Here is a 22500-nt window from a genome sequence, read left to right as displayed (position 1 = left end):
AGACGGGTGTCGGGAAGCCTCACGTAGTAGGATCCCTGAGTGTCTTCACCGTCACGGGCTTCCTGGTGTCCGAAGTCGTTGCCGGAGTCTTCGTGCTGAACGGCATAACTGAAGTCGTACTTGGCTTCTCCTGACTCGTACGACTCGAATGACTCTTCGGAAGAATCCTGAAAAGAGTAACATTGTTTAAGTAGAATTAAATATTTCATCTTATGATATACTGTTTATTGAAAACGTATTAAATTTATCTTAAGTATAATAGACGTGACCTTAACGTTTCAATTTCTTTGCCTTCATTTTCCTTCAATTTCGTTAAAATGAATAAATCATACTTACCCGAGGAGGTCCATAAGCGAAAATCTCTGGGCTGTCTGCAGCAATGACGGCTGCCAGACCAAGGAGGATTAAGACCTATAGTGAAGAAATTACGAGTATATGAATACTCTGGACAATGCCTGCGTTGCTTCTACACAGGGTTATTAACAACACGTATAAAGCATATATGGTAAACTAACCTTCGTGTTCATGATTGTAACGTTTTAAGGAATAAGTGATGCTTCACCTGCTGATGTCCATTATATACCTGATTCATGGTCCATTTGTACTAGTTTTTATACTTCTTGCTAACTTCCCATCGGTGCCAGGTACCGGAATCTTCCGATGAGAAGCAACATATTCACTAGGTCAGCGACCTGTTTTGGGGCAACGACATTATATCTTTGTTTTTGAACTGAACGTTTTGGTAAATACATACCAACATATAATAGAAATTGTAGTAATAATAGCTCCACTACTACTTTTACCACAACTACAACTACTACTACTATTTTTATTGATACTACTTTTACTACTATTGTTACTAATAATATATAAATAAAATAATGATACAGGTTACAATATCTGCCTATAATGCATACATTAGGTAGTTTAAGCTTGATATGCTGACAAATATACAACCAGGCTAATGTATAGAAATGCTACGTTTGTGTTTAAGTAAATGTGAAGATCATTAAAAGAATTGTAAACTTTACTCCTAGAAAATTCATATATATAATGAAATCGTGTACAAAGTACTGATTTATTTTGCTATTCACATAATAATTACTGTACTGGGTCTTTTTTAAGTTAACATACGTATACTGAGTTTTATAAATTTTATAGTAATTTCGTGTCTTTAAGCAGCAGTAAACAGCCGCCAGTCTAGTTAGAAAAAGTACATCCTTGCTGTGAATTCCAGCGAGAACACATGACATGCCTCGCTGCGAACGGACAGAAGAACAGAGACACGGAGAAACAGGAATTATGGAGATCTGCTGCAGACAAAGCACCAAGGAGTCAATGAAGTGAATAATTTTCCTTGCCTTTACAGTCAATGCACACGCATAGGATTGAGGTAAGGGTGTTAACTATTTTGATCTTACGCCCACAATATATCAGTGTTCCAAAATTCACTAAATGTCGCAAAAGACATTATTCTAGCTATCAACTAAGCAAAAAAAAAAAAAAAAAAAAAACTAATTAAGCAAGCAACATACATAAATGCGAAGTTGTATTGAGTCATCCTTACTTGACATTATTGTTGATATAACCAATAGTACTATAAAAATTTATATACTTAAAAAAAGAAGGAGGTGGAGGTGAAGATATTCTAGAAATTTCCTAGACAATAAGCTTGGGAACCACTGATTTACGGTACGACCTGAGACGCAAAACTTATATGTATGTTAAGTATTACCCAAGCTTTTCATTACTAAAATCAGTCTGGACATCAAAACCAAAATTACAGACTACAGCCTTGTCGATACGAGTAATGGAGATAAGCGAAGTACTGGATAAACAACCGAATTCTAAGTAGTCTGACCACCTCTGACATCACTTCTTGGACACGCCCGCCGAGCAAGGCCATTCATCTGAACACGGCTTAACATACGTGACACACCACTCATTCCCTGCTCATGTTTCATCACTCACGTCCCTGCCTCTATACACGCATCATTATTTACCCTCTTCTCCTTTATATTTCTTTTAATTTACTTACACTTTTCCTTTACAAACACTTCCATTCCTTTTACTCTCTTATCTTCCCCTCCCAGTATTTCCGAGTTGGTGTTGACATCTTTCGACTCCTTTTGGTGTTGAAATTGACTTATTACCCCCCGCAATATATGCATTATAGTCTATAATAGCATATATGAGATTTTGTGATAGTCTATCATATGATTGATGTATATATAGAAATAATGTTGATTGGCTGATAAACGTAAACACACATATGTAATGTATATACATATTTATGAATGAATGTTGCACATATGACATACGGTATGCCTTCGAATATATGTTGCAACATTATATGATAGAATAAAATGTTTGCAAAAATCGTATTTGTCGAATTTCGTCTAACTGCAAAGGTCGTCCAGCAATGCTACACGACAACGGATGGGAGATTTAGCTACGTCGTGTGAGAGCCAATTGGCCCATAGGAACGGGTTGTTGGGTTGGGTGAGTTGGGGGTTGGGTGGGTAGGAATTCCACAATTATCACCATGCTCGTACTAATATAGATAGATAGATAGATAGATATAGATAGATATATTCACATAAGTAATAATAATGATAATACCATTGACTGAAAAATTGAAAACACAAGGCTTGGCTGCCAAACTACATGATTCATAAATACGTATGAACAAATATAAACAACACCAAATAATAACTGTTTAATTCCTTACATGTGTTACGTGTGTCAGGTCACGTTTTGTGGTTTTACTGCTGATTTTTATTTTTATTATTTTTTTTAATTGCACAATATGATTCAGCAATGACCGCCTCTATGAACTTTCGTACTTACGTCCTCCTCTCAAGAACTGGGCTGTGGAGAATCGGCTGCAGGTCCTAATCTGGGACATAGGCATAGAACTTTGTGCTGGAATACCATGGCATATATTATATTCACTCTAGTTTTAGTATATATTGTTCCACAAGCACTGTCACCAAGGAATTAATTGTCTCTGCTGTTTCCATTTCCCTTGATTTTTTTTTTCCTTTTTTTTTATTAACAATACTAAGGAATTACCCAAGAAAAAATCGTAACCTTCAGTTGTCATATTATATTTTGTAATAAATACACACGAAATATTTTATCTAAAAGAAAAAAAAATCCTTGTCCGTGATCAACATTCAGAGTTCAACTATCTGACAATTTACTTGGATTCGTCGGAGTCATAGGTGTAGACTGGCCTTGGTGGCCTGTACTCCCGGGACTCGAAGGAAGCGGACTCGAAGGAGTCGGGGAAACGAGCCTCGCCCTCGTAGTTGACCTCGGCCACGTAGCCGTCGTCGCCGTCCACGAAGTACTTGACGTTCTGCAGACGGGTGTCGGGAAGCCTCACGTAGTAGGATCCCTGAGTGTCTTCACCGTCACGGGCTTCCTGGTGTCCGAAGTCGTTGCCGGAGTCTTCGTGCTGAACAGCATAATTGAAGTCGTACTTGGCTTCTCCTGACTCGTATGACTCGAATGACTCTTCGGAAGAATCCTAAAAGTGGAAATAAATAGAATTATGTGCTCTTATGATATATTTTTAACTGTAAATTAATTATATCCTTTTTGTCATGCTTAATCAGTGTGACCTTTTTGTTTCATTTTATTCTCTGCCTTCATATTCCTTGACTATTGTTATTAGATCTCACTTACCCGAGGAGGTCCATAAGCGAAAATCTCTGGGCTGTCTGCAAACACGACAGCTGCCAGACCAAGAAGGATGAAGACCTATAGTGAAGACATTATCAGTAAATGTTTACTATGGGAAATGCCTGTGTTCCTTCTACATCACACGCATTTAACATTACCTCTAGCACAGGCATGTTTACTTACTTTGGTGTTCATGATTGTAGCTTCCCAAGGAATGAGTGATGCTGCACCCATTGATATTCCTTATATACTGAAGTCCTGATGCTCCAGCACTAGTTTTTGTACTAACTGCCCATCGGTGCCAGGTACCGGAAACTTCCGAAGAGAAGCAAACGTAGACAAGGTCAGTGACGTATTCTGTGCTTCGTCAGTATATTTCTTTTCTTACCTAAACGGTTTCGTAAAGAAAATTTTTATCTACTACTAGAATTTAGTAGTAATTCTACAACTACAATATATATACATGATTTGGCCTCTGAGTTGTGTGTTATTCTTCCATTGCATTTTTTTGTTTTTTACGGGGGAATACATTACAATGTATGAATGCTTACATGTGTATGTAGTATCTTTCATCAAGGTCTGTACTATTAACAAGTCATTTTGTTAATATTATGGTATGCCTATTATACTTACGTATGGAAATATTTTACGTGTACGTGTTTGTTCTATATAAATGAAAATATAGATTTATGCAGTACTGGTTAAGTATTCAACAAGATAATGTATGTAGATGCAAATATGACAATTTCATTAAGTGCTGCTATAACTACTGTAAAGTTTTAACAATGCAATTAGGAATCTTAGAAAAAAAAACGTGATTATATATAGAGATATACATATTTAAATAAGTTTAAGTATATATGTAATGCCAAGGTCAATTGAAAGAATTGTATGTTCTTCTATGGGAACATTTATACATAATCAAATCAGGTATAATGCATTGTTTGCTTTTTCGATAGTATTTCGGGAAGAGGACCTTTTTGTAGTTAGCGTACATATACTGAGGAATTATCAGTTGTGTAACGATTGTGTATCTTAATAGAGATTTGCATAGAATATCTACCTATATGTAGACTATACCTTGCTCTTCAAAGATCGAGCAACCATTCTACGTAAAACAGTCTATCCGCAGCAGCAGTTTATTTAATGTCCAGATTGGCGAGATCCGTGACATGCCTACAGTGCGAATGTCCAGCAGAAAAAATACGGACGAGATCTGACTACAGACAAAGCACGAGAAAGCTAAAATATTCAAATAAATACATTTCTTTGTATTTATCGTCGATGCACACGCATAAGCTTAAGATAAGGGTGTTAGATAGTTTGGTTTTATACCCACGTGGTATCCATGTTTCAACACTCACAAAGTGCAGAAAAAGAAATAGATTTAGCAAACATACAAGTAAAGAAAAAGACAGTGGCCAAGGGTTCAGCTGACTAAACAAGGAACATCCGTACGTGACATTGTTGGTGATATAACCAATAAGTACTGCATAATTAAAATATCTAAAGAGGACAGGGGTTGGAGATGGGATTTTCTAATATATATATATATATATATATATATATATATATATATATATATATATATATATATATATGTATGTATATATATATATATATATATATGTGTGTGTGTGTGTGTGTGTGTGTGTGTGTGTGTGTGTGTGTGTGTGTGTGTGTGTGTGTACATAAATTTGGCCTCAAACTGTATAAACAACCGAATTCCGAGTAGTTTGACCGCCTCTGACCTCGCATCTCAAGCAAACCCGCCGACCAATTATACTTATTTGCATACTTTACTTGCTTTTACGAGCTCCCCTTCAACTCTCAGCATTTCTATTGCGATTTTGACATCCTATGACTATTTTAGTGTGAAATTGACATCCATCTCATATAAATATGAAATATACGTTCAGGGTCGGCAGGATCGAAAGGGTTAGGTAAGGCATAAATTTGTTACCATAACTGTACAGAAAATATATTATATATATATATATATATATATATATATATATATATATATAAAACAAGCATTAACTAATAAAAATATCAAACTTAAGGCTTCGCTACCAATGGTAAAAATTACAAGTTTAGCGATACCAAAAAGCACAAGTATAAATGTCATAATAATATCATGTTTACTTTTTTATATGGTACCTGCATTAGGTGACGCCTTGCGGTTGAAATGCTGAAATTCTAATAAAATGTTTGTAAGTGCAAACTGACGTATAATACTTTGTGTGAACTTAAAGTTTCTACGTGATCTGACCAGTTACTACGGTTCATTATGATTTTAATCTATTTGTTTATTCATGGGTGGTTCTAAAACAATTTTAAAATCAGTTTAAAGAATGGGTACGTGCAGAATAGTATCTTGTAACTTTATCTTGGTTTGTACTTTCAGAGCACCGCTTTAATGCTCACAGCTGTCAACATCAATATTCGGCTTGAACCTTAATTCTGTAATTTGTATTTTTTAAATGGTGAATTACAGAGTTGGTTAATTAAACTTGTAGAAAAGCGATGGAGAAGGCCTAAGCATAAGGTTTAGTATGAAAGCCAAAAACACGAGGAGGGAGTTTAACATATTTTTGATAATAAAAACTGAGACATTAAACAAACAAGTGGTCATATTTCCTAATTTATTTACAATAAATATCTTACATAAAAATCCTTGTCCGAGATCATGATTCAGAGGTCAAATAGCTGACAATTTACTTGGACTCATCGGAGTCATAGGTGTAGGCTGGCCTTGGTGGCCTGTACTCCCGGGACTCGAAGGAGGCAGACTCAGACGAGTCGGGGAAACGAGCCTCGCCCTCGTAGTTGACCTCGGCCACGTAGCCGTCGTCGCCGTCCACGAAGTACTTGACGTTCTGCAGACGGGTGTCGGGAAGCCTCACGTAGTAGGATCCCTGAGTGTGTTCACCGTCACGGGCTTCCTGGTGTCCGAAGTCGTTGCCGGAGTCTTCGTGTTGAACAGCATAATTGAAGTCGTACTTGGCTTCTCCTGACTCGTACGACTCGAATGACTCTTCGGAGGAATCCTGAAAGAGTAACATACATGTGGATCAATTTTCTTTATAACACTATCAAACGAAAATGGATACAAGTATATTCGGTAATCCTGTTTTTTCTACTATTATTTCCCTTGAATATCGATGAGATATAAATACTTACCCTAGGAGGTCCATAAGCGAAAATCTCGGGGCTGTCTGCAGCAACGACGGCTGCCAGACCAAGGACGATGAAGATCTAAAGTGAAAAGGTAATCTTAACATTCTTAGCACAGGCAGTGATCATGATGCTTCTACATCACACAGTTATTAATATATTTTCTAGAGCAGATATATGCACACCTACCTTAGTGTTCATGGCTGTACTTTCTCAAGGAATGAGTGATGCTGTACCCGTCGATGTCCTTTATATACCAAAGTCCCAGTCCACTTGTTCTAGTTTTTATACGTACTGTTAACTGCTCTTCGGTGTCAGATATGGATTTCTGAACAGGAGCAATATATTTACAAAGCCGATGACCTCTTTCCGTGCATCATCAGTGGTCATCTTTGTATATAAATAAATTGGTAAATGAATTGATATAGAGAAAAAATATCTATTTGTGATAATGAAAATAATCACTTTACATAATAAATATCCATGAGTTTATAGGAAATTTAACTTAATATAAAGGCAAGTCTATGAATCATATGTATATATGAATGAGAGACTTTATTTATTGATTCTTAAACGTTTACAATATTTTAACATTTTATCTCGCAAAGCATTCTCCGCTGATGACCTTAGCTGTTGGCGGAGATGATTCCAAACAATCAATTATACTTTATCAATATCATATCGGTGCATTTTTATTAAGCCGCATTCTTCATATTGGTCTCCCCGGTTCTATGTATTTTCTTTTATTCCAACTTAGCCGAAGTAAGAACTCTACAAAGCCATAGCAAAAAATGGATCATACTTTCATCGTCCCTTTTTATAGTATATGAAATTAACGTCTATCAATCAAACAAACAAAAGTACCATCATTATCAATGAAGCAATAAACGAGTAAAGTTATCGCCGACATGATTCTCTTGTTTAGTGTTAGTGTGGCAGAGAAACCTGATTCACGGAGGTATGTGGTGACAAAACAGTCTGGCCAGTTCCAGTGCATTAGTGTAAATGCTGTTAGGGTACCACGAGAAATCTGCCCCCGATTTCTCATCTTTACCCAGGGGTTACATCAAGTCCCTGATGAGGCTTATTGGTATATATCATTAGGAAATTGTTGGATATAAGATTATCATATCGCACGCATATGTGTGGTATGGAGTAGTAATATTGCTGAAGCGCTTCTAGTCCTATCACTGCCAGTGAATGGTTACTCCGTCTCTTCCCTATGCACAGGGGATAATTTGAAAGCACAATAAACAGACCGCCACAAATTGATTGAATTAACAAGGACCAAACCATAATTCATGATTTTTATTAGCACAAATATACACACAAAAGTACGTTTTCATGAATATGTACATTCCGTATAATCATAAATAAGAGTTTTATGCAGATCAATTTGGCAATAGTGTGTAGCAAAATAAATTCAAAGGATGTATTTGTATATCTGGAAATGTCAACTACATTCAGGCATCATGCACATTGCAAATCTCTAGTAGGGAGTGAAGTCCAATAGATTTTTTTTCTTTTCAATTAGTCGTGTTCAAATGGAAATGGCGTGTTATTACCATGGTATATCTTATTATCCAGTTAGAGCGTGCTATCATTCCAGATATTTAACATGAAAGGTTAATAAATTCTGTAGAATGTGGAGGAACAGACACGCTAAATTAGGAAAAGGAAAACAATACCTTTTCTACCGTTTAGAACGAATCAGAGAGGGGGAGAGCGAGACAGATTCTTGTAAACCGAAGTGGCTGTCAGTTTCCTATGTCTAAAATAGCCAATAACTTCTTCCTATATTTCAAACTGCCTTTAATTAAAATGGCTATATTCACCAAGCACTAGCGCACAAACTGTATATTTTTAAAGATGGGTAATAAGCGGTCAACCTAAATACAGCAAAAGTTGAAAATAAGAAAGAAAAAAACTGAAACATATTTCATTATATATCAATTTTATGGTACAGAGAGTCACCTGCAGATTGCAACAACTGAGGGTAATAGGATGCCCAAGGAATTTCCTGTGTTGCAGATATTTGCATTGCACAACTTGTTGGTAGTTAAGCTTATATGTATTTTCAGTGAAAAGTTGTTAAACTTTAGATTACTTAATTCTATTAAATAATTAAATTATTAAAAAAATAAATAATCGAGGATCTATTTGAATCTCCTTTTTAAGAGAAAGAGAGAGCGATTACGTGCTTGCATATTTGAAGTGAAAGCTCTGGTCACTTGAGGCAATATCATTACATCAGATTTCATAATAGGAAAGAGGAGCGCGTCTGTGATTGCATCCATGAAGTTATGAATGATATATAATAAAGTTCCCGTTTAACATTACTATTGCCATTTCCTGTTTCTCGAGAAAAGGACAAATAACCTGATTCAGAATTTGGAAGCTTTCAAGGAAAATTAACTTGGAAAAGATGTTTTCCTTAAAATATTACTTCAGTTTGCGTGTATCTTTTACATGTGTGTTTGCTAGATGGCTGTAATTACTACCATTTGATTGTATTTTTTCCTTAAGACAGCAAAGAGCTATCTTCAGTTCTAGCAGTGCAATGTTGTTTATAAAAGCTCATAGAAAAGTAATAAGGAAGAGGTTACATTAAACAAACAAGTGTTCATATTTCCTAATTTACTTACAATAAATATCTAATATAAAAATCCTTGTCCGAGATCATGATTCAGAGGTCAAATAGCTGACAATTTACTTGGACTCGTCGGAGTCATAGGTGTAGGCTGGCCTTGGTGGCCTGTACTCCCGGGACTCGAAGGAGGCAGACTCATACGAGTCGGGGAAACGAGCCTCGCCCTCGTAGTTGACCTCGGCCACGTAGCCGTCGTCGCCGTCCACGAAGTACTTGACGTTCTGCAGACGGGTGTCGGGAAGCCTCACGTAGTAGGATCCCTGAGTGTGTTCACCGTCACGGGTTTCCTGGTGTCCGAAGTCGTTGCCGGAATCTTCGTGCTGAACAGCATAATTGAAATCGTACTTGGCCTCTCCTGACTCGTACGACTCGAATGACTCTTCGGAGGAATCCTGTAAAGAATATATATTATACCGTTGTGTTTGTTATTATCAATATACTCATACACGAATTATTATCGTCTTGCATAGCGTCCGACTTTTCCATTATTTCATAAAATACTGTTAGTAAATGAAATACTTACACGAGGAGGTCCATAAGAAAAAATCTCAGGGCTGTCTGCAGCAACGATGGCTGCCAAACCAAGAAGGATGAATACCTGCAAAAAGGAGGTTATCTTAATGCTTAAAACATACGTATCACCCAATAAATATAACATTTATGGTACCAAAATGACTGCCTACTTTAGTGTTCATGACTATAGTTTGTCCAGGAATGAGTGGTGCAGTGCTCGCCCATGTCCTTTATATACCAAAGTCCTAGGCAATAAGTACTAGTTTTTGTATGTACTGCTAACTGCTCATCGGTGCCAGGTACCGGAATCTCATGAAGAGAAACACTATATTTATAAGGAGAATGACCTGTTTATTCGCATCCTCTCTGGACTAATAAAAGTAACAATGCCGGTAACATTAATTTAACATGAACATAAGTATTTGAAATGCTGAGCGATCACAAACATTGCATAAAAGTGAAATGCAAGTGTGTTCATTGTATAATAGATTTAACGACTAGGTGTTATTGTTTAATATAACTTCTGGAAAAAATCATTATATATACTCATATATACATATAAATATGTGTTAATACGTATATACACATATATATATATATATATATATATATATATATATATATATATATATATATATATATATATATATGTGTGTGTGTGTGTGTGTGTGTGTGTGTGTGTGTGTGTGTGTGTGTGTGTATTTAACCATATATATATATATATATATATACACACACATATATGCATGCATACATATATATATATATATATATATATATATATATATATATATATATATATATATATATATATATATATATACACATATATGCATGCATACATATATATATATATATATATATATATATATATATATATATATATATATATATATATGTATGTATGTATGTATGTATGTATGTATGTATGTATGTATTTATTTATTTAATCAAAAATATGTGTGTGTGTGTGTGTGTGTGTGTGTGTGTGTGTGTGTGTGTGTGTGTGTGTGTGTGTGTGTGTGTGTGTGTGTGTGTGTGTGTTTAGGTATTCATATATATATATATATATATATATATATATATATATATATATATATATATATATAGACGCAAATTCACAGTCAAACACATACACACATATATACACGCCTCAACAAACACGCACATACACACATATATACACGCCCCAACAAACACACATACACACATATATACACGCCCCAACAAACACACACATACACACATATATACACGCCCTAACAAACACACACATTTATGTGTGTGTGTGTGTGTGTGCGTGTGTGTGTGTGTATGTCTGTTGGTGTGTGTGTGTATATATATATGTATATATATAATTATATTTATTTGTGTGTCTGTATCTATATGTATGTATATATATATATATATATATATATATATATATATATATATATATATATATATATATATATATATGTATATATATGTGTGTGTGTGTGTGTGTGTGTGTGTGTATGTGCATACGTATGTGTATATGTATATATTCATTTATTTATATATAAATACATGTTTATATATACATGTATTTATGTTTCACACACACACACACACACACACACACACACACACACACACACACACACACACACACACACATATATATATATATATATATATATATATATATATATATATATATATATATATATATATATATATCGGAAAACACTCATTCGTTTGGATACCATGGTTGCAATACTATATAATGTCCATGAGAGTTTTAAGTTTAATTTAATAACATTGAAATGGCAATATTAAATATGCAATAATATTAATATGGTTGTGTTAAATTGATAATATTATGGTAATATTAACACTATAATGATATTAATTTGGTAATATGACATTGATAATGATATTGATATGGTAATATTAACTTGTTAATAATTAGATATCAACATGTCAGTGTACATTTTAATGTGAAAGCTATATTCATTCAGCAATCACACAGTATACCTCGAGTTCCGAAACATGAGTATGAAGGAGGGAGTGCAATTACAAAAATAATTTCATTCTTTCGCACGACTGACATGTTCTTAAAATTATCATCATACAAACTATAAATATTGAAGTTTATACTGTCTAGCGGTCCGTGTACAGATGTACACAATAAATAGGTATATTAGTTTTTGTGAAATGGTTAATAGATCGTCGATTTTGATGCATTCCATCTTTTACCTTGTAGAGCGTGATAGACATTCAGAGGAGAGGAATAGAGAGGAAGAGGAGAGGGAGAGGGAGTGAAGAGGAGAGAGAGAGGGAGGGTAGATGGAAGAGAGGGAGTGAGGGAAGAAGAAAGGAAGGAAGGGAGAGAGAGGGAGCGGAAGGGGGCAATGTAACATTAATTATGGTAGAGATTAAATGATAAATAACAAGTAATTTACTATCCACAGTACGTTTTTGGATAATAGCTTTATTTACGAAACGCTTTCCCACATCTTGATTTTTAAAACATGATTAAAGTAGACAGAATTACAATATAGTTTATCAGTGCGTCTTGAAAGTCTTAAAGAGAGGGAGAATGAGTCAAGTTATGGGTATGATTATTCGTCCCCGTTATGGGGATTTTCGTATTGCGCTTACTAACATATAGGACGTAATCACATTTAATATTCCTTTCTTTTACAATGTCTCTATTATTAATATTATTATTCTGGCGAAATTTAAGTGCTTAAGGTGAAAGCTCTTCTGTATGGATGCAACACCATTACATCATTATTCGTAAATAAAAATAATTTAGGCAAAGGCCATAATGAGGATTACTTATTACTAAAAACATCATTTTTTCTCTCTGTTTATTATACTTTACAATTAATAAATAAGTATTAAATACTAAAGATACACTGCCATTCCATATCTTTCTTCATAATTGCGGTCGAGTTACGGAGAATTTACTTGGACTCGTTGGAGTCATAAGTGTATACGGGACTTGGTGGCTTGTACTCCCGGGACTCGAAGGAAGCAGATTCAAAGGAAGCAGACTCGTAGGAATCAGGGAAACGAGCCTCGCCCTCGTAGTTGACCTCGGCCACGTAGCCGTCGTTGCCGTCCACGAAGTACTTGACGTTCTGCAGACGGGTGTCGGGAAGCCTCACGTAGTAGGATCCCTGAGTGTGTTCGCCGTCACGGGCTTCCTGGTGTCCGAAGTCGTTGCCGGAGTCTTCGTGCTGAACGGCATAATTGAAGTCGTACTTGGCTTCTCCTGACTCATACGACTCGAATGACTCTTCGGAGGAACCCTGTAATGAAAAATTTTATTTATGTGGCTCATGCCGATATATTTTTGTATAAAGTCACATGAAGATACATTACATATCCTTCTGTTTTGTCACCTCGTTTTCCCAGTTACCTTTCCTTTTATGATTTGCCTCTAGACTGATTTTAATGAATGTAACACTCTTACCTGAGGAGGCCCATAAGCGAAAATCTCACGGCTGTCTGCAGCAACGACGGCTGCCAGGCCAAGGAGGATGAAGACCTAGAGAGAAAAAGTTTATTTATTTAATTATGATCATATTTGTGACATCGGTAATGCCCGTGCTGTTCTTTTGCTTCACACGATGATAAGTATCACTTCAATATGTGTACTACTGCTTCACATTCATCAGCATCACTTCTTCAACATATATGTGTACTTACCCTAGTGTTCATGACTTAAGCTGCTCAAGGAGTGAGTAATACTTCACCTGCTAATGTCCTTTATATACCAAAGTCCTGAAGCGCCTACACTAGTTTTTATGCGTACTGTGGTGGCAGGTAGTGAAATCTGCTGAACAAAAGTAGCATATTTCCAAGGTTAGTAACCTGTTTCCATGCATCTTGAACTTCTTTTCAGACTAAACAACTTTGTAAATGATTACATTAATATGTATGTCCATGCATATAATTACATATCTCGTATTAAATGTTTATATACAACATTACGTACGAGTAGAAACACAGGCACTTACCTTACAGTCTATGAATGATTTTATGCATGTATACAAGGTCTATATTCCTAATAAGTATGTAAATATGCGTTTATGGTATGCTATATAAACACAAAGAAAATATGCTTTACATACTTTCTCTGCAATTATAAAGGGAAGTTCAGCAGGGGTTAGTCAATGGCGCTACTTCAGATTTCATATGCGAGGGGCAAATATATTGAGGTACCAGATTCTAATTGAGAGCCTAATATAATACAAATTCTCTCTAAAGCTACATGGAATGGATATTATGTCGTAATCACCTGTAGTATGGCAAAAAGGATGCAACAGTTTGTAGCCAATTTACGCGAACAGAGTACTTCAATACATAATCTTCCAATTGTGCCCCTACTATGCTACTATCACTTTAAGGCTTACTTCACTCATATAAAATTTTAAAACACCTTTATTTTATAATTCATAAGCCCGAATTCTCTCTCTCTCTCTCTCTCTCTCTCTCTCTCTCTCTCTCTCTCTCTCTCTCTCTCTCTCTCTCTCTCTCTCTCTCTCTTTCTCTCTCTCTCTCTCTCTCTCTCTCTCTCTTCATCTTCTTTTTTTACCTACTCCATACAAACGTCAGTGGACTCAAGCATTCCCGATGCCTACCCCCTCAAATGTCGCCCATAGGTAGAGTATGGGGTTAAAAATTCATTTGACATTTAAATTTAACTACATTCGAGTTTAAAACGTAAGCAACAGGTAGCAAGTTTAAAATCAACAGAAGTTGGTCTATGCAGAAATACTTCGAAATCGTGAAATATTCTTAGAGCTGTTATCACATATGTGAACAGATCCTAAATTGAACAGTCTGGGCGGTACATCCTTTCAGAAATATGTAGTTACTAAACAGTTTAGATTTTGTGAAAAGCTATATAAAAAAAAAAAAAAAAAAAAAAAGAGAGAGAGAGAGAGAGAGAAAGATGGTCCATAAATCATAGATTATGCGGTTTAAGTGAGACATACTTGTTGTGATATATATAGTAATCGCACAGTTTAGCTGGAGATGTCCTCTGTTACCTTATAGCCTTCAATTTCTATCTAAAGACCTAAGTAGAAAGAGAAACAGGAAGAGGGTACATATACTTGCCTAACTCGCACTCCCATTGTAGTTCGATAGTTTTAGTGAATATATCTACAAAAGAATTCGCAATTGAGACATTTTCTTATAACTAAAATCAAATTTGTCAGCAGATCATACATTGTGCAATCTGGGTGATATATTTTACTAGACATTTGTATACTTAGCAGGCAGTTTAGATTTTGTGAAAAATTAAAGAGAGAGAAGGGAAGAGAAAAAAAAGATGTGAGAAAGAGAGAGAAAGAAAATGTGGGAAAAGGAGAGAAAAAGAAAAGGAGATGGGAAGGAAAAGAAAGAAAAGTAGAGACAGAAAGGGAGAGGGAAAGAGGAATTCTATAAATCATATATTATGCGCTTTGGGCAAAATATGCCTGGTCATATATAGTAAACTTAGGGGTCAGCTTTGTGGAAAATCTCTATTATCTTATTCCATTCTATTTCTATCCAAAGACTTACTAAATCACCTTGCTTAGAAGGACAATCGTCTGAAAATTGTAAATATTTCAGAGTAATAAGTACCCTACTCAGCATGCAACGTTGCAAGGAAGTGTATTGCTATAGGTGTGCTTCAATTTCTGTGAAGTTATCACAAGCATGTGTCTGTGAACCATGGAAAAAAATTATTAAGATGAAATCCCAAGAACATTAAAGAAAAAAAAATGCCTTTTAAATTTCATTTTTTAAAGAGATTGCGCAATTACACATTTAAGGCGGAAGGCTTGGTCTATCGAGGTAACCTGGTAACATCAGTCTGATTACATTATAAAGTTCTCAGTTAACGTCATTGCCCCTGTGGCGTTTCTTAATGAAATGACATATAGGCCACTCTAGATTATAGATGGCTCTAAAGGAAGGAATTATACATAGAGCATTAATAAATATCTTGTACGTTTGACTCAGTAGGCGTTTATATCACTGTCGTAACGACTGTCAACGTCGCCATTTGATTTCCTCATTCAGTCTCTGTAATGTAACTCTTTGCTTAAAGTAATCATGAAGAGATTGGGAAGAAGGGTTGTGCACATTGCGTTACTCTTAGCGAATATTAGGAGTATGATCGTGTAAAAACTATAAACACGTAAACAAAGGACTTTCCATTTCATTTTTGACACTAAACTAGGCTTTGTAAAAAAACGGGTATTGACACATGCTTCCATTATATTTTGCAATAAATATACAATAATTATCTTACATGAAAATCGTGGGTCTGCTATCTTGTTTCAACTGACAACAAATTACAAATTTACTTGGACTCGTTGGAATCATAGGTATATACGGGACTTGGTGGCTTGTACTCCCTTGACTCGAAGGAAGCAGATTCGAAGGAGGCAGACTCATACGAGTCGGGGAAACGAGCCTCGCCCTCGTAGTTGACCTCGGCCACGTAGCCGTCGTCGCCGTCCACGAAGTACTTGACGTTCTGCAGACGGGTGTCGGGAAGCCTCACGTAGTAGGATCCCTGAGTGAGTTCGCCGTCACGGGCTTCCTGGTGTCCGAAGTCGTTGCCGGAGTCTTCGTGCTTCACGGCATAACTGAAGTCGTACTTGGCTTCTCCTGACTCGTACGACTCGAATGACTCTTCGGAGGAACCCTGTAATGAAAAATGTTATTTATGTGGTTCATGCCGATATATTTTTGTATAAAGTCACGTGAAAATACATTACATATCCTCGTGATCTGTCACCTCGTTTTTCCAGTTACCTTTCCTTTTATGATTTGCCTCTAGACTGATTTTAACGAATGTAACACTCTTACCCGAGGAGGACCATAAGCGAAAATCTCACGGCTGTCTGCAGCAACGACGGCTGCCAGACCAAGGAGGATGTATACCTAGAGAAAAAAAAGGTGATCGTATTTGTGACATCGGTAATGCTTGTGCTGTTCTTTTGCTTCACACGATGATTTGTATCACTTCTTCCATATGTGCACTACTGCTTCACATCCATCACAATCACTTCTTCAACATATATGTGTACTTACCCTTGTGTTCATGACTTAAGCTTCTCAAGGAGTGAGTAATACTTCACCTGCTAATGTCCTTTATATACCAAAGTCCTGAAGCGCCTACACTAGTTTTTATGCGTACTGTGGTGGCTGGTAGTGAAATCTGCTGAACAAAAGTAGCATATTTCCAAGGTTAGTAATCTGTTTCCATGCATCTTGAACTTCTTTTCAGACTAAACAACTTTGTAAATGATTACATTAATATGTATGTCCATGCATATAATTACATATCTCGTATTACATGTTTATATACAACATTACGTACGAGCAGAAATACAGGCACTTACCTTACAGTTTATGAATGATTATATGTATGTATACAAGGTCTATATTCCTAATAAGTAAGTAAATATGCGTTTATGGTATGCTATATAAACACAAAGAAAATATGCTTTACATACTTTCTCTGCAATTATAAAGGGAAGTTCAACAGTGGTTACTCAATGGCGCTACTTTAAATTTCATATGCGAGGGGCAAATATATTATTGAGGTACCAGATTCTAATTGAGAGTCTAATTTATTTCAAATTCTTTCTAAAGCTACATGGAATGGACATTAGGTCGTACGCGAACACAGTACTTCAACACATAATCTTCCAATTGTGCCCCTACTGTGCTACTATCACTTTAAGGCTTACTTCACTCATATAAAATTTTAAAACACCTTTATTTTATAAATCATAAGCCCGTATTTCTCTCTCTCTCTCTCTCTCTCTCTCTCTCTCTCTCTCTCTCTCTCTCTCTCTCTCTCTCTCTCTCTCTCTCTCTCTCTCTCTCTCTCTCTCTCCCTCTCTCTCTCTCTCTCTCTCTTCTTTTTTTACCTACTCTATACAGACGTCAGTGGACTCAAGCAATCCCGATGCCCACCCCCTCAAATGTCGCCCCTAGGTATAGTATGGGGTTAACAATCATTTGACATTTAAATATAACTACATTTGAGTTTAAAATGTAAGCAACAGGTAGTAAGTTTAAAATCAACAGAAGTTGGTCTATGTAGAAATATTCTTAAAGCTGTTTTCACATATGTCAACAGATCCTAAATTGAACAGTCTGGGCGGCACTTCCTTTTAGAAATATGTACAGTTACTAAACAGTTTAGATTCTGTGAAAACCTCTAACAAAAAATGATGATAAATAAATAAATAAACAAGAGAGAGAGAGAGAGATGGTCCATAAATTATGCGGTTTAAGTTAGACATACTTGTGATATATATAGTAATCGCACAGTTTAGCTTTGTAAAAATGCTGAAGATTTCCTCTGTTACCTTATAGCCTTCTTTTTCTATCTAAAGATCTAACTAGAAAAAGAAGCAGGTAGAGGGTAAATGTACTTGCCTTACTCGCAATCAAAATGTTGTTCGCTAGTTTTAGTAGATCTATCTACAACAGAATTCACAATTGAGACATTTTCTTATAACTAAAATCAAATTTGTCAGCAGATCATACATTGTGCAATCTGGGTGATATATTTTACTAGACATGTGTATACTTAGCAGGCAGTTTAGATTTTGTGAAAAGTTAAAGAGAGAGAAAGGAAGAGAAAAAAAAAGATGTGAGAAAGAGAAAGAAATAAAATGTAGGAAAAAGAGAGAGAAAGAAAAGGAGATGGAAAGGAAAAGAAAGAAAAGTAGAGACAGAAAGGGAGAGGGAGAGAGGAATTCTATAAATCATAGATTATGCGCTTTGGGCAAAATATGCCTGTTCATATATAGTAAACTTAGGGTACAGCTTTGTGGAACATCTCTATTATCTTATTCCATTCCATTTCTATCCAAAGACTTACTAAATCACCTTGCTTAGAAGGACAATCGTCTGAAAATTTTAAATATTTCAGAGTAATAAGTACCCTACTCAGAATGCAACGTTGCAAGGAAGTGTATTGCTATAGGTGTGCTTCAATTTCTGTGAAGTTATCGCAAGCATGTGTCTGTGAACCATGGAAAAAAATTATTAAGATGAAATCCCAAGAACATTAAAGAAAAAAAAATGCCTTTTAATTTTCACTTTTTAAAGAGATTGCGCAATTACACATTTAAGGCGGAAGGCTTGGGCTATCGAGGTAACCTCGTAAAATGAACATTACAAAGTTCTCAGTTAACACATTGCCCCTGTGACGTTTCTTAATGAAATGACATATAGGTCACTCTAGATTATAGTTATCTCTAAAGGAAGGAATTATACATAGAGCATTAATGAATATCTTGAACGTTTGACTCAGTAGGCGTTTATATCACTGCCGTAACGACTGTCAACGTCGCCATTTGATTTCCTCATTCAGTCTCTGTAATGTAACTCTTTGCTTAAAGTAATCATGAAGAGATTGGGAAGAAGGGTTGTGCACATTGCGTTACTCTTAGCGAATGTTAGGAGTATGATCGTGTAAAAACTATATACACGTAAACAAAGGACTTTGCATCTCATTTTTGACACTAAACTAGGCTTTGTAAAGAAAACGGGTATTTACACATGCTTCCATTATATTTTGTAATAAATATACAATAATTATCCTACATGAAAATCCTAGGTCTGCTATCTTGTTTCAACTGACAACAAATTACAAATTTACTTGGACTCGTTGGAGTCATAGGTATATACGGGACTTGGTGGCTTGTACTCCCGGGACTCGAAGGAAACAGATTCGAAGGAGGCAGACTCATACGAGTCGGGGAAACGAGCCTCGCCCTCGTAGTTGACCTCGGCCACGTAGCCGTCGTCGCCGTCCACGAAGTACTTGACGTTCTGCAGACGGGTGTCGGGAAGCCTCACGTAGTAGGATCCCTGAGTGTGTTCGCCGTCACGGGCTTCCTGGTGTCCGAAGTCGTTGCCGGAGTCTTCGTGCTGAACGGCATAATTGAAGTCGTACTTGGCTTCTCCTGACTCGTACGACTCGAATGACTCTTCGGAAGAACCCTTAAAAGAGTAACATTATTTGAGAGGAAGAGCATTATGTATTATTTATTTATTATTATTATTATTATTATTATTATTATTATTATTATTATTATTATTATTATTTTATAATATCCCATTTTCGGAAAATATACTACATAGCCTCGATTCTATTTTTTGTCCACTGTAAATTAATTCTGTTAGTATTTCTATCGAAATTTATTACAAAAATCAGAACACACTAACTTGAGGAGGTCCATAGGCGAAAATCTCACGGCTGTCTGCAGCAACGACTGCTGCCAGACCAAGCAGGATGAAGACCTACAGTGAGTAGGATATATGAACATTTACAGTCAAGGCGATATCGCTGTTGCTTCCATAAGATCAGGTCATCAACATCAGTTTTACATAAAAGATATGTGCACCTACCTTGGTGTTCATGACTGTTGCTTCTCAATGAATGAGTGATGCTATATCCTCCGTTGTCCTTTATATACCAAAGTCCTGGTCCACGTGCGCTTGTTTTTATGCCGGCTGCTAGCTGGCGGTACCAGGTACTGGTATCTGCTGGACAGAATATATTTACGAAGTCTGTAACCCTTTTTTGTACAGCAGCAAACTTTTTTTCTCTCTTAGCTAAGCGTTTTCATAAATCATTATATCAACAGTAAAAGTTGATAATGATGAGATGATTGTAAATGAGTGAATTACAGGATATGTATGGTGGTGAGTGTGTACACTCTTTTATCAAAGTTTATACAAGTATTTATAAATCCATATTCATATTCCACATCTACTTTAGGTACTAAATTATCTACTCCAATGCCCCAGGCAATGATCTAGAAATTGCACAACAAAAGGTTTATGATAACAGTTATCCTTAAAGTTTTGTACAATATAACGTCTAACCACAACACGTGGATAAATCTTTTACACACAAACACACACAAAAAAAATGTCTGGTTAGTATACTAAACAAAACTGTCTGTGTACAACAGCACAATTTTTTACTTTTAAATAATTCCCTCTGATTTGTCGTCACACAGCGATAAATTTAGAGCCAAAGGCCTTTAGAGCTGAATGTTATAACATACATATAAAATTGTTTATTATGTAGAGGTGCGTTTTCTAAAATCATGAATATAGGTTTTATGCATTTCGGTTACGCAATATGCCTCATAATTATTTATAAAGATGTAGTGCAATTCCATATGTCAGTTTCATCAAATGAGCGCTTACTATTAATTCTCGAGTTTTAAAACGTTATTATGTAACGAATGTTATTACAACAAGAAGTTTATCCGTCGTATAAGAAATCCATACACATAACTGACCCTCCTTTACAATTATGTTTAAATTTGTGACAATGATGTTCTTTCAGAGATATATTAAATTCCCCTTTTCTACCCATCAGAGAGATAGAGACACAAAGGCAGACAGTCACAGATAGTCACAAGCAAAGAAGGTAAGAGATAGAAATGTACTTTTGATGGGATAGATCACGTGATTAGAGATGATAGTCAAGTTATTTGCAATATTATGATTAGAAATTAACATGTAATTTCTTTATTGTATCATTATCATGATCATTCATAGTGCTCCGTTGTATTCTCTGAGTTCTAATCTAATAGGTGCTGAGCGTAACTACAATAGGGATTATCAGGAAAAAGAGAAAATTAGGGACATGGTATTCCTGTATTGATTTTGTTTCCATCAACACATTTGCGACACTTACAATCTATACATTGTTCACCGTTCAATGGGATGAGAATCCCAGGCAGTCTGTTTTGCTGCCAGAAAGTGTGATCTCTAACTAGAAGATTAGACTTTTAGATACAAGGCTCATGATTTCGCCGAACTCACAGTAACGACGTAAAACTCAGATCGCTAATACGTAGAAGGATAGAGGGATGTGAAAATAATAACGTCACATTTAATTGATTTTTTTTTTTTTTATGTGATTACAATTTTTAAAACTAGTATTAACTGAATCTGAAAAGAAGATTCTCTGAATTGGGCCATGGAAGCTAATATATATTGGTCGGACGCCACAGAATGATAAAAATGTTGGGAACTAATAGTTTAGTATATATACACTTATATACATATATAAATTATATATATATATATATATATATATATATATATATATATATATATATATATATATATATATATATATATATATATATATATATATATATATATGTATATATGTGTGTGTGTTTATGTATATGTATATATACAATACATGTAGTACAAAATATATTCCGTCTTTTTAAGTTATATGCTTATAAGAACCAATTTTTGTTTTTCATGTTCAAAACTGCTCTTTATTGTCTTTAGATTTACAAATAAATAAGCATTAAATACAAATGATAGATTGCATTTCCATGTCTACCTTCAAAAGTCTTAAAAAGGGTTCAAAAATTTACTTAGATTCGTCGGAATCCTAGGAGTAGACTGGCCTTGGTGGCCTGTCCTCCAGG

At 35.5% G+C, this 22500-nt stretch overlaps 9 protein-coding genes across 10 annotated transcripts in view; all 9 read right to left on the bottom strand.

The window, feature by feature from the left end:
* The window catches only part of LOC113811117 (pro-resilin), an 820-nt gene extending 243 nt beyond the window's left edge, over positions 1–577 (bottom strand). The window contains exons 1-3 of the mRNA XM_027362784.2: positions 516–577; positions 337–411; positions 1–167 (exon numbers count right to left, since the gene is read on the bottom strand). The exon at positions 1–167 is cut by the window's left edge and continues 243 nt beyond it. Coding sequence (XP_027218585.2) covers positions 1–167; positions 337–411; positions 516–527 — 254 coding nt within the window. The 5' untranslated portion in view covers positions 528–577. The remainder of the gene's footprint in view (positions 168–336; positions 412–515) is intronic.
* LOC113811113 (pro-resilin-like) overlaps positions 1–22500 on the bottom strand; it is a 49310-nt gene that overhangs the window by 10752 nt on the left and 16058 nt on the right. The gene's annotated exons all lie outside the window — the stretch shown is intronic.
* LOC113811114 (pro-resilin-like) lies at positions 3095–3943 on the bottom strand. The gene is made up of 3 exons (XM_027362781.2): positions 3874–3943; positions 3694–3768; positions 3095–3535 (listed from the first exon to the last, which is right to left on the bottom strand). Exons 1-3 carry the CDS (start codon positions 3922–3924, stop codon positions 3203–3205), a joined length of 459 nt encoding a protein of 152 aa, XP_027218582.2. The 5' UTR covers positions 3925–3943; the 3' UTR covers positions 3095–3202.
* Positions 6319–7116, bottom strand: LOC113811116 (pro-resilin-like). Its single transcript, XM_027362783.2, has 3 exons — positions 7057–7116; positions 6874–6948; positions 6319–6740 (listed from the first exon to the last, which is right to left on the bottom strand). The coding sequence occupies exons 1-3, from the start codon at positions 7066–7068 to the stop codon at positions 6408–6410; spliced, it is 420 nt and encodes a 139-aa protein (XP_027218584.2). The 5' UTR covers positions 7069–7116; the 3' UTR covers positions 6319–6407.
* Positions 9488–10256, bottom strand: LOC138859913 (pro-resilin-like). The gene is made up of 3 exons (XM_070116413.1): positions 10201–10256; positions 10041–10115; positions 9488–9909 (listed from the first exon to the last, which is right to left on the bottom strand). The coding sequence occupies exons 1-3, from the start codon at positions 10210–10212 to the stop codon at positions 9577–9579; spliced, it is 420 nt and encodes a 139-aa protein (XP_069972514.1). The 5' UTR covers positions 10213–10256; the 3' UTR covers positions 9488–9576.
* On the bottom strand, positions 12840–13786 carry LOC113811111 (pro-resilin-like). The gene is made up of 3 exons (XM_027362775.2): positions 13712–13786; positions 13476–13550; positions 12840–13311 (listed from the first exon to the last, which is right to left on the bottom strand). Exons 1-3 carry the CDS (start codon positions 13721–13723, stop codon positions 12964–12966), a joined length of 435 nt encoding a protein of 144 aa, XP_027218576.2. The 5' UTR covers positions 13724–13786; the 3' UTR covers positions 12840–12963.
* Positions 16262–17167, bottom strand: LOC138859912 (pro-resilin-like). The gene is made up of 3 exons (XM_070116408.1): positions 17099–17167; positions 16874–16948; positions 16262–16709 (listed from the first exon to the last, which is right to left on the bottom strand). Exons 1-3 carry the CDS (start codon positions 17108–17110, stop codon positions 16362–16364), a joined length of 435 nt encoding a protein of 144 aa, XP_069972509.1. The 5' UTR covers positions 17111–17167; the 3' UTR covers positions 16262–16361.
* Positions 19582–20518, bottom strand: LOC113805063 (pro-resilin-like). Its single transcript, XM_027355971.2, has 3 exons — positions 20441–20518; positions 20258–20332; positions 19582–20032 (listed from the first exon to the last, which is right to left on the bottom strand). Exons 1-3 carry the CDS (start codon positions 20450–20452, stop codon positions 19685–19687), a joined length of 435 nt encoding a protein of 144 aa, XP_027211772.2. The 5' UTR covers positions 20453–20518; the 3' UTR covers positions 19582–19684.
* LOC113811112 (pro-resilin-like) overlaps positions 22316–22500 on the bottom strand; it is an 853-nt gene continuing 668 nt past the window's right edge. The window contains exon 3 of the mRNA XM_027362776.2: positions 22316–22500. This exon is cut by the window's right edge and continues 290 nt beyond it. Within this exon, the coding sequence (XP_027218577.2) occupies positions 22464–22500 (37 nt within the window). The 3' untranslated portion in view covers positions 22316–22463.

The sequence above is a fragment of the Penaeus vannamei genome, chromosome 39, assembly GCF_042767895.1.
Source record: "Penaeus vannamei isolate JL-2024 chromosome 39, ASM4276789v1, whole genome shotgun sequence".
In the NCBI taxonomy this organism is placed as follows: Eukaryota; Metazoa; Arthropoda; class Malacostraca; order Decapoda; family Penaeidae; genus Penaeus; species Penaeus vannamei.
Note: the sequence above shows the minus strand (reverse complement) of the source record. Positions and strands in the feature narration are given on the sequence as shown.

Excerpts from the sequence above, each read along its gene's own strand:
- LOC113811114 (XM_027362781.2), bottom strand. The coding sequence starts at position 3,924 with ATGGGTGCAGCATCACTCATTCCTTGGGAAGCTACAATCATGAACACC. Across the intron at positions 3,769-3,873 it reads CTACAATCATGAACACCAAA|GTCTTCATCCTTCTTGGTCT; the intron begins GTAAGTAAACAT and ends TCTTCACTATAG. Across the intron at positions 3,536-3,693 it reads TCGCTTATGGACCTCCTCGG|GATTCTTCCGAAGAGTCATT; the intron begins GTAAGTGAGATC and ends TTCCACTTTTAG.
- LOC113811116 (XM_027362783.2), bottom strand. Across the intron at positions 6,741-6,873 it reads TCGCTTATGGACCTCCTAGG|GATTCCTCCGAAGAGTCATT; the intron begins GTAAGTATTTAT and ends TTACTCTTTCAG.
- LOC138859913 (XM_070116413.1), bottom strand. Across the intron at positions 9,910-10,040 it reads TTTCTTATGGACCTCCTCGT|GATTCCTCCGAAGAGTCATT; the intron begins GTAAGTATTTCA and ends TATTCTTTACAG.
- LOC113811111 (XM_027362775.2), bottom strand. Across the intron at positions 13,312-13,475 it reads TCGCTTATGGGCCTCCTCAG|GGTTCCTCCGAAGAGTCATT; the intron begins GTAAGAGTGTTA and ends TTTTCATTACAG.
- LOC138859912 (XM_070116408.1), bottom strand. Across the intron at positions 16,710-16,873 it reads TCGCTTATGGTCCTCCTCGG|GGTTCCTCCGAAGAGTCATT; the intron begins GTAAGAGTGTTA and ends TTTTCATTACAG.
- LOC113805063 (XM_027355971.2), bottom strand. Across the intron at positions 20,033-20,257 it reads TCGCCTATGGACCTCCTCAA|GGTTCTTCCGAAGAGTCATT; the intron begins GTTAGTGTGTTC and ends TACTCTTTTAAG.